This window comes from Blennius ocellaris, assembly GCF_963422515.1.
Source record: "Blennius ocellaris genome assembly, chromosome: 12".
Taxonomy (NCBI): domain Eukaryota; kingdom Metazoa; phylum Chordata; class Actinopteri; order Blenniiformes; family Blenniidae; genus Blennius; species Blennius ocellaris.
This window is the reverse complement of record NC_137661.1, coordinates 16,484,365-16,496,159: the sequence shown is the minus strand read 5'-3', so window position 1 is coordinate 16,496,159 and position 11,795 is coordinate 16,484,365. Positions and strand designations below refer to the sequence as shown.

The 11,795-nt window shown below is 38.1% G+C and overlaps 1 protein-coding gene across 1 annotated transcript; it reads left to right on the top strand.

The window, feature by feature from the left end:
- Positions 1 to 762: 762 nt before the first annotated feature.
- On the top strand, positions 763 to 6,966 carry lpxn (leupaxin; the record flags this gene model as incomplete). The annotated part of the gene is made up of 9 exons (XM_080505830.1): positions 763 to 778; positions 1,624 to 1,700; positions 1,900 to 1,961; positions 2,784 to 2,880; positions 3,260 to 3,502; positions 3,583 to 3,756; positions 4,272 to 4,353; positions 4,438 to 4,586; positions 6,700 to 6,966. Exons 1-9 carry the CDS (start codon positions 766 to 768, stop codon positions 6,964 to 6,966), a joined length of 1,164 nt encoding a protein of 387 aa, XP_080361956.1. The 5' UTR covers positions 763 to 765.
- Positions 6,967 to 11,795: the final 4,829 nt, after the last annotated feature.

Genomic DNA, 11,795 nt, shown 5'->3' with positions numbered 1-11,795 from the left:
AATGAGAAGTGTTTTCAGAGAAGAAGACTTGTTCAGCCATACAGTATAAACATGTGTTTACTGCACACTGTCATAAATGGTGGAAATGTATACAATATTTAACATAATCTAGAAAATAATTCTGACTCTAAAACATATATGCAATGTTTTTTCTTAATGTATGCATAATCTCAGAATCTGATGTTCTAAAACAAACAACACATTGCATACCTGGATTAGCTTTGATGTTGTGTTTTTTTATTGTTTAAGAACACTTAAACTGATCGTTGATTAAAATGAGTTTATACCAGTCTTTAATCTCTGGGATGTAGAGATCATTATTTAACCTCCTGAGATACATTGTGTTAATATACACTTTTGTAAATCATATGTCTGGTTGATTCAGTTAAACAAAAATAGTTGTCTTCCTATTTGGAACAAATTTCAGTACATCGTTTATGTGAGTAATAGCACTTTGTTTGATACATATGTTTATACATCATCAAATTATTGAAATAATAAAACTCAAAGTCAGTTGTTAACTCCTTTCTTGCCTTTCTCCCTACACATATATGTTCCCAAATAATTACTGGTTACTAAAGTACCAGCAAACAGGTAGCTGTTTCACCAGCATCGGGGAGGCTGTAATACCGTCTCACATGAAAACAAACCCTGAAAGTGGAAGTGACGATTTTGACCAGACGTGACTTTAGGCTGGTTTCCTTAGTTACGAACCAGCAGAAAGTAGCACACACTCAAGTTGGTTTTGCACTGAGAGGAACGAACATGGATGAGCTCGGTAAGACCAATCTCTTGTCATGTTTTACATGTCTGATCACTATGACACAGGTTGATTTCTTAACAAAAATGAACTAAAATAAGGAAACATAATTATTTCAATCAATCTCAGTTCCTTATTTTCTGTTTCTCATTTACTCAATATGTACCAGATTGTTTGTGAATTAAGTATTGTAATATACAGTCAATACTTTTTTTGCTTTGTTCTTCATTCTGAATTTCTACTTGCATTACTCAACTCATATTGAGCCAATATCCAAAAGGAGGTTGTTTTTTTTTTGGTGGGGGATAAAGCTACAATTAAAAGTTAGTTCTGATGAAATAAACTACATTTCCTGCAATATAACCAGTCATAAAAATCCTGAACAAATTCACAAAAATAACTGTGCTTCAGACTGAACATTTTAAAATTACTTCAGACTGAAAGTTTTTAAATTGCTTTGCAAAAGTCATGTTGTATATGCCTTCCCAATTTCATGTCTTGGCTACGGTATCTTCCTTTTTGCATAGATTGTATGGCTTCACACTGTGCGGAAGAGAGAGTTAATCTGCTGTAATTTGTGTTACCAGTTCCTTGCCACATTGTAAAAAGTTTCACTTCCGTAGCCTGTTTTATCATCACTTCCTGAGGAAGCAGACTTGCATGATCCGCACTGCAAGGTGCACTCTTCCTCTCTTCAGAAAACATTTCTGACACCGTCTCTGGTAGAAAAACACTGTCAAACAAACGAACAGTATGAAAAAAAGTAGTATGTTTAGCTGCTGTATATATTGTTCTGTTTGAATGCATAGCTGTATGTCTATTCTTGCATGGATTTAAGATTTACAGCCTGTATCCTGCTACAGATTTGCTGTTAGAAGAGTTGGCCCTGAATTTGGTCGGAACAGACAATGTACATGGAAATGACACCACCGTTACAGAGGTAATAAAGTCTTCTATATTCCAGGAATGTAACCTCATGTTATAACACAAAATGGATTTATAGCCAAGCTTTAATTTCAACTTGAACCACTAAAAAGAAAAATAATGACATCTGGAATTTGGAAATAAAATCACATATTGAAATCTATTCTTGCTATTTCAGTCACATACATTTCTTTCTACTCTGGTTAACTCTGCAGATGCCAGGTGAAGATGGACAAAACAGGAATGGAGGAAGCAAAGTCTCTTCAAACGTGTACAGGTAAAAACCATAGTTTGAGACCAATGACGACCTGAATCTAAAGAGTCATTGTGAAAACCCTGTGGGTGAAAAGTCCATTGACGTATAATAGTACAATAATGATCTTTAAATAACCACAGCAACATTTACCCTTGTGTAATGTAAATAGAATCGGTGACTGTACATTATGAGCAAGTATACATTTTATTTAAATATCTATGCAATTTCAACACTTTGTCATTTTCATCAATGCATATCTCAAAAAACAGTAAAGTGTCTTATATCCAAAGCTCAACGTCGGAAATAACAATATGTAACTTTGAGTTTTTTTCTGGCGGATTGCTGTGGGACCTGAAAACCCGTGTCTTGTCAGTGTTTTACTCAGACTGAGTGTCACTTCTCAGACTGCATGATCTCTGCATCTTGTAGTGTTCACTTTACCAAGTCACCCTCTCAGCTTGGCTTTGATCCTCATGCTTCTTTGATCACAACATTGCTGCATCTAGACTTTTTCTTTAACGCCTAGTTTAAAAATAAACAAAAAAACTAACTATAATTTACTCTGTACATTTAACACTCAGCCTGGTCATCTTATTGATTGCACAGCTGTGTAGCATGTAAAGCACTTTGTGCTACATCTGCTTGAAAAGTGCCACATAATTAAAGTTTGATTTTATTTGATTTCTATCTAATTCCTTTTGATTAAAAAAAGAAAAAAAAACAACTTTCTCGTTGAAACAAAATTTCATTGGATAATATTTTGTCAGTGAAAAAATGTGAATCATAATGAATTGATAATAATGGATGTATAATGAATATAATTAGTTCCACTCTTGGTTTCAGTGATCTGCCAAGTCCAGTGGCAGCTTGCCAGACACCGGACTCACCAACACTGGAACTTGAATCCATCTTGAAAGATATGTTGAGTCTTGGACAGGAGGTCAGTGCTATGTCTGTAAATACTTGACCTCTTTGAGCTTGTAGCCCAACGAGGTTTAATGTTTTCATGGACGCACTGTTCCTGGATATTAGAGGACAATTTGGAGACCTGTCAACAGTGGGATGCGCAACACCAGACATCTGGTTGGAAGTTTGCGCAACGAACCCCTGAACCAGCACTGCTTTGAAAGAAGTGTATGGGGGGAGTGAAATTAATCAGGTTTAACACGAGAGGGCGCCACTGTATTAAAACCTGAACTACAAAACTTGAGGCTTCTCAAGTGGGGCTGCTGACATACCTTAACCTGTAAATGTACATTTAATAACACATTTTCTGAAAGTGACATAATTGTATGCTTTTGTTGTTATTTTATTTGTAGGACCCAGCATCTCCAACAACACCCCCACCACTGACACAGAAGCTGTCTGTGAAAAGAAAAGAAGCCAGCGCACAGGACAATGAGGAAAGCAGCAGCTCACGTGCAAAAGCCTCAAGCCAGAAAAAATCCACAGACACGATTGATGATCTGCTCGGAGGGCTGAGCTCTGACTTGGAGAAAATTGGTGTACGAACCACAGCGAAGGGCAACTGCGCCTCCTGCAACAAATGCATCGTGGGAAAGGTGCAATTTACTTTCTGAAGCCAAAGTGTGAACATTTAAATAAGGCCACAAATGAGCTCACTAATATCATGTCTCTCCAGATGATCACCGCTCTGGGTGAAGTGTGGCACCCCGAACACTTTGTGTGTGTGGTGTGCAAGATGGAGCTGAGCACCACAGGCTTCTTTGAGAGGGACGGTCAGCCATACTGTGACAAAGACTACCACGATCTCTTCTCTCCACGTTGTGCTTATTGCAAGGGCGTCATTATGCAGGTGAGGAGGAGCAGCTCCAACCTGAAATAAAAAGAGACAGGTGTAACGTTAAAATCTAGACAAAATATAACATATCCTAAAAAATATACTTAATGCAAAACTCTAGTTGGTAATTTCTTTTTGCAGCACAACTTCCTATTCAATTATCCTTCTGCTTTTTAATACAACTACATAATTGATTCTGTCATAGATTACACCCATTCATGTTCAGAATAATGTTTTGAAGACTGGATGTTGACATATAGTTGTATGCAGCTGATTTTTTCTTTTTATGTTTCACATGTCATCTTATTAAGTGAAATGCTATACCATACTGGGGTTCTGGAGACTGGGCTAACATCGTACTGCAGACCAAAGTCATTAATCAGAAACTAATGCAGCTGAATTGATTTTTTTTTTTTTTAATGGCTCATAGCCTACATTTATTTTCTCACATTTAAAAATCCAAGATGAAATGAACCTTACCAATCCTCTGAAGAGGAGTTGTGATGTAACAAATCTGACTGGTTCACTAGAACGTCCTGACGGCCTTGGACCAGACCTGGCATCCAGAACATTTCTTCTGTGCGCACTGTGGAGGCCTGTTTGGAGCAGAAGGTGAGGGTGGCCTTACACATTTCCCCTTCTTCAATGGTACGACAACTTCAGCATGCTGTTAACAATCTCCAACATATCCTATAGGTTTCCTGGAGAAGGGTGGGAAGCCGTATTGTTGCAAGGACTTCTATCACCTCTTTGCCCCGAAGTGCTCTGGCTGTGGGGAGCCTGTGAGGGAGAACTACCTGACTGCAGCTAATGGCACCTGGCATCCAGAGTGCTTCGTCTGTGCAGTGAGCTTCCTTACCTTAGACCACACACACTGTTTTGGCTCGCACACAATCCCCAGAATAAATGAGCAAGATACCCACACATTTACTTTATTTGCAACGTTTTGACCACAAGGTCGATGAAAACCATATGCCAGATGAAGAGTTTTGTGGTTGAAATGATGCAGATAAATCAAGAGACCGTTTTCCTCTGTTTAGTACAGTTGCTTTAAACCCACTTCTGTGTGTAGCATCTGGACAAAAGCGGTTCAGTGTGCAGCTGTACTTCTGCTTTGCTCGGCTTTGAGCGGTTGTCACATATAAAATAGTCTCAGTGGAGATGATCTGACTTTTACATCTATAGCTGTTTCTGCAGCTGACTGAAACAAGAGGTCCATTAGCCAAAATATAAAACATATCAAATCTGCTGTCAATGCCTGTCAGTCAAAATCACTGTTAAAAACTTCTCATAAAATATAGAACTCATCCAACCATGAGTATTATTAGTGCATGACTTAAAAAAAAATGTTTTCAACAAAGCAGCAATTATCAGCAAGGTCAATTTTACATGGCCTCTAAAGGCCGGACTGTATTTTTCCAGTGGGCCTGAGGTCAAACACTTCACAAGCAGGAAAAACTGAGTGAGTTTATTTCAATCACCGCACCACTAAAAGTAAATAACGCCATTCGTACCATTAAGGACCTTTGGCCTTGAAGCTATTTGCAGTTAACTGTTCTCCAGCTTATTGTCAACAGTAGTGGTATTGTTTTAATGAACCGAGGCTCCTCTAAAAGCACATTTGATTAATATGTTTGCAATGTTTTTCTCCTCAAAATATGGCTCTGAGTCATAAAGGACATTTATTTTAGAATTAATTGCGATTCAATTCTGCCCTTACATAATTATATAAACATAATGTTTTGATTATGAAAAGAAAAAACAAACAAACAGATGCCAGCATTACTGAACAAAACAGACCTCTCCCAATTGCCATTGGGACTTTTTGACTCCACCACTAATGAAAATAAGGCGTGATTGAGTTCAGGAGTTCTGCGGTCTTGCAGTTGTGCATGCTGGCTCACTGTTATGCTTACATGTGGCACTAAATTGGAGCAGAGCTGCTGGTGATGTTAAGAGTTACACCTGTGCTTTTACCGCTGCAGCATGTCACATTAGTTTGTCTGCCAAGAGAAACGTTTTTCATCAAATTCAACACTGTACGCAACATGATTTCAGAACATTTAGTTCCCATGTGTTCCGTCACAGTTATTAATGGATCGTCAACACAGCTGCAATACTCAATAACATATATTGATGGTCTGTGTCATGTGGCATTGGATTACTGTAACTATATAATGAAGTTATCATTTAATCAACGGTTGGTTTTAATTGGTTTTAGTGAAAACTAGTTCAACATTTGAGTTAAAGAATTTGATGTTAATCACAACTTTGTTTTTTTCAAAATGTGATGTTGCATTAAAATTTTTAGTGGTGCAGTAGTTTAAAATAGCGTGAGGATATTAGAAAACCGAGCTGTTCAAACGCACACACTTTTTTATTATGAGGAATTTTAGGAGAAGGGATCTGACCACACAGCTGCTTTGTTTCACAAGTGAATCCTATTTGATTTTGCAAAATTAAAGTTCATACTGTTTTTATTTTTTTATTTTTTCGCCTTGAGAGCTCGAGTCTAGAGTGCTGCTTGTGTTTTAAAAGCAATGTTTCCACGGAGAGGCCATTTTTAAATTACATCTTGAAACCACTGAATAGAAAGTTAACCTTTACTATGCAGAAACGAATTTCACTGTTAATGTGATTCTTTGAAAACTTTATTTGATTTGTTTTATATAAAAATCCCAGTTTGTATCAAATGTTTTTTTTTTTTTAAAAAGGAAGTGCAGCAGAGTTTAAATGTAAAAATGAGTGTGTGTATGTCCAGGTGGGTCTGGAAATGTTGGTGTTGAGAGAGAGAGAGAGAGAGAGAGAGAGAGAGAGAGAGAGAGAGAGAGAGAGAGAGAGAGAGAGAGAGAGAGAGAGAGAGAATCTCTTTCTGCATATTATCATTGTCTAACTGTTTTCTGCCCCTTTATTCTTGTCCGTCACTCTCACAGACTTCCTTTGTGTTCTTACCACCAGGACTGTCTGAAGCCCTTCGATGGCGGCTGTTTTATGGAGCTGGACGGCCGACCTCTCTGCTCGCTGCACTTCCACTCCAGGCAGGGCACTCTCTGCGCCGGCTGCAGCGAGCCAATCGCAGGCCGCTGCATCTCTGCTCTCAATCGGAAGTTTCACCCCGAACACTTTGTGTGTGCTTTCTGTCTACGCCAACTCTGCCAAGGCATCTTCAAGGAGCAGAAAGGAAAGCCGTACTGTTCAGACTGTTTCAACAAGCTGTTTGTGTGACATTTTTCCAACAACTGAATGACACGATGCAGCCATATTTATGTAAATACTGCCTTACTATTGTTTTACCATCATAATTGTCTAAATATCAATATTTTATATGCTTTAGACAAATCTGCTTTTCTATACTTGGAATTTTAAGCAGTCAAATAGACTTTTTTTTTTTTTTTAATTACATAACTGTGGACTGGACTTTTTGAACAATTCAGTTTAGTATGGTGGAATATTAGATTAAGAACATATAACAAAGGCAGCGGTATAAATTATTATTAATATATGGAAACATAAAGGTAGAATGTTAACATAGGATGATTAATTGCATGGTTGTAAAATACAAGGAAATTCTATATTTCCCATGATAAAAGCTCGGCCGAAACTTTTTACATGTGTGAGCTTTGGATGTTTCTGAAAGGTGTGCAGCTGACACTTGCTCTAAATTTTACGAGATTTCATACATCATGATCACATAAAATGTATAAATGCAGAAAGAAAAACACAGAAATTCTTTTTCATGCATGGTTTCCATTAAGCTATCCTCAGTTTGCCGAGAGACTTGGCAGTTCAGAGGTCCTCTCTCACAGCATGGAGCAGTTTGTCAGGCAGCTTGTCCATGTGGTCCGATAGCTTGTATTGGCAGCGACTGGCATGGATTCGGCATGCCAACCCAAGTTTCCTCTTACTCTGGCTGACCACTTGGCCCCTGGCATGAACAAGACTCAGACAAACTCTTTACTCTTTACACAGGCTCCTTTATGGTGGTATAGGGAAGATTAATGGAGGTGGTGAGGTAAACAAAGGTGGTTTAAGAAGGAGCTCCTTCACATCACTGCGTCTCTTCAGAGACTCACTTTGAATGTTGAGGGATGAGTGAACCATAAGTGTGTTTTTTAATTTAGAGGACAAACATATTTAGTTGGATGTATCTTGTGTGGCCTGCCTTTTTAAGTCATGACATAAATGGGGCGCATGTAAAACAGTACAGTTCTAATAATGGGAACATGTATTTAATAGAAATGCTATATTTTATTGTCACTTCCTGCAAAATGAAATTATCAAATAGGCATTTTTTTGATCAACTCAGGCTGAGTCCTAAATATCATTAGTTGCAACATGCCCTTGGATTCACAATGTTTCTTTTCTTGGGGATTGAATACATCCATTGTAGAAAATAAACATACCATGACCTTTTAAAAAAAATACTTTTTCCATTTTGTATATCTTGCCCAGAACGTCTTATTTTACTGCAAAAAAACAAGTCAAAACAAAACAAACAAAAACAATTACTGTTACCAACATTTTGATGCCCCCAGCATTTTTGTCAAATGTTTCAATCTAATATCTTAATGTTCTTTTCCTTTGCATTTTGTCAAGGTGAGTATTACACCAAGCACTCATATAAGAGCAAAATGATCTGATGAAAATTTTATAATAAAGTAACTGTTATTGAAAAATTGGCTCACTGGGGGTCACACTGTTAGTAGGAGACGTAACACTGAGATCTGAACTGAATTGCTCATTGTTGTAAGTTCCTGTGGTGAAAGCTCAGTTCAAATTGAGATCCAATGAGGTGGTCTGTGAGTATGAGTCCCCCGTATTAATGAGAAATATAGTGCCAAAGCTCAGGGACATAAGACATTCACAAATGCAGCTAAATATCTTTTGGTGGTTGGAAATATTTTTTGAAAGGGAATTTTAATTTCTCATTAAACTTTATGATATCTGTGAGGCAATGAGTATCATAGTGATTTTACAATTGACAAAAGTATCAAACATTGTTTGTATTTTATTATCTTCTTCTTGCTCATTTGAGATTTTCTTCAGGTGTAGTCTGGCTTCTTTTTGTGGGCTCTCTTACCAGCTTTCTTCATTTCTTCTTAAGTCAACCTCTTGGGTTTGCTGAGTGAAGTTAGTGTGTGAGTGGGAAAGCAGGTGGGCATTAATCATGCTGTCAACACGGCCAGGCCAGGCTTCTCTGGCCTCTCTGGCCTCTCTGGCTTCTCTGGCCTCCGCTGGATATGGACCTTACATCACGGAGCAAGTGTGAACGTATCATGTTTAGTCAAAATTCAAATCCATGTTTGTAAAGTGCTTGTTGTTTTGACAGATCCAGACTGGATATGACACTGGGCCATGGTTTCTCGTACAACAAAAAACATCTGAAATTGTTGCGTCGTTGTTATTGAGGATCAATACGCATATCGCTTTGTTTTGTTTATGCCAAACATGTAATCCTCAGCACCATTTTAAATCCCACCACAGATTTTCTGTAAGGACAAGAAACTCCTTTCTCCTTCCCGTTGTTTGCTTTCTCATGAGGGTTAAAGACTATCAAGTTCTCACACCTCGCAGTCCTGAAGTCATCATGACATATTAGTTCAACTGAACCATAAAGACTCAGTCTGACCACACATTTGTAACTGTGTCTGTAAATGTGACTCTTAAAACTAGGAACACTTCCTGAAAAGTCTGCAATCTGCCAAAGCACACTTGAATGTAAAATGTGTAGTATATTTTATGAATTTTCATGTGCCTCACATACACCAGTGTGGAGGGATAGTTATAACAGGAAGCTTTGCTCCCAATGTAGAAAAACATTACATAATCTCTATTTCGGTGTTTATCTGACTTTTACTCATGCTTTTCATCTCCCTGGTATCTACATTTGAAATGACTGTATCATCAAACACATTTTAAATTGGTTTTATTTAGAATGTAGTAGGTCATCAAGAAAACCAGGATAATTGCTGCCGGCCTTTCTATAAGTCAACACATGTATCACAAGTCTCCGAAAGAAATACATATGGTGATTTAGTAAGTTCATGTTAAACACCAACACTATCATCTCTACTCTTAAAAAAAACTACACTACCACTGAAAATGATTCTACCTCAATTGTAACTTAAGGTTCTATGCATTTTTTTCATGATTTCTATGGGTTTACTTGACAAAATTCACATAACTGATTTGTCAAAATATTTCTTCATGCAGACCTTTTCTTCAATCAATCCAAAATTGTACCCTGCCAATTATTTCCTTCCTTTGTGTGATGCAGGAGAGCAACTATTTTAGCTTTAAAATAAAATTAATTCCAAATCCTCAACAGAATATATAACAAACATTGTTGGTCATGTCACTGTTTTATCATCCACCAACTGTAGTTTTGAGGATGTAATGAACCTTTAACATTACTCTTTTAGATGTAAATTAATTTTAGCTCAAGGATTTGAACTATCATTACTCAAATCTTAGCCTCACTGATAAGCAGCAGTAAAATCCATACTTCACTCGGTAAAAAGTTGATGAATAACAGTTTGATTTCAAACATCATTGTAGTTATATACCTCTTGTCATAAAACAACAATAATTTAGTTTGGAATGCCTGTCTTATTAGTATATGTAGAGTCCATTAGATGCAGAGGAAGCAAAGATTCTTGTTCATATGCACCAATGTGTCTCAAATGCTCTGGCAGACCTGGTTTGAGCTGTTTTAAGAGGGACTGGTTCATGAGATCAACATCGCTCCGGAGTCAATATGAACCACCAGCTGGAGAGACCTGCGGATAGTGGACAGGGTGACTGTGGGTATGGTCCAAGAGGGGAAGAGGCACAACTTATTGTGCCTCATCTGAAATACCCACTGAGCCTGACTCTTCATGGGGCATGACGCGAGTCGGCGTACGGAATGGCTACAATACAAGCATCTCAGCTTGTGGAAGTGGCACAATCGCTCCTCTGGGACAGAGGGAGGACAGACATGGATGAAAATGAGATAGGTGAGTATCAAAAATAAAACAGAAAGAGACGAAACAGGTAAAGCACAGAGACTTTACCTCGACATGGAAGGAGACCTTGACAATTACTACCAGAAATTGGCCATAAATGATCAGCAATAAAACAGTGTAGCATTCCAAAAAATGTCCAAATAAAAAACATTAAAACATTTTAAATATGATGGGATTTTAAAAAGTATGTAATAGACATAAAAATATATGTGTTATCATATAGTGTGAGTGTCTGGAGGTAAAAGGGCTCCCCGGCACATAGTGAAAATGAGAAAACATGAAATGCGAGCGGGGGTCCTTTTAAAGGGGTTTTGAATAAAGGGCAGTCTGTGGAAAGCAGAGAGGCTCTAACTCAGGTGACATTTACAGCAGTGAAATGGCATACAGCAGGTCTGGAAGCACACAGAGCCATAAGATGGCAGCTGGAGCTCAAAGAGGAACGGAAAGGGAGTGAGGGGTATATTGGGACATAGTGGATAGGAGAGCTGAGGGAGGAAAGGTGAGGAGGGCAGGGGTTGAGGAGTACAGTTATAAGAGTTTCTCTTGTTTGACACTGAAACCAAACACTTGCCTCTCCTCTTGTAAAAAACTTGTGTCCGCCAGGCCACCCCTAATGGAGATGGGGAGACAAACTGTCCGCGTTGATTCAGGCTCAGTGTCGACGGTATATTCAATAAAGTCAAGTGTTTATTTCAGCTTTGAACCTATATAACTGTCAAATAGGTACATCAACCTGTAAATTTGCTTACAGACAAACAGAAACGCATTCATAGAAGCATCAGGTGGAGACATAGCTATTGTTGCTAACTGTTGTTGTAGAGTTAATGTATCCTTTGTATGAACATTTTAATCAACCATAATGGTGTCTGAGGTCCCATCCACACGAGCAAAAACAATCTTTTTTCTCCCTGGCATTTAAAAAAAAAATTCCTTCCATCCATCCCTATCAATACAGCTCAATGCGATGCCTTTAGGGGCGCTGTGACTCACCAAATGCACTAAAAACACAGAAGAAGACACAGAGAACGTAGAAATATAGAAGTTGAC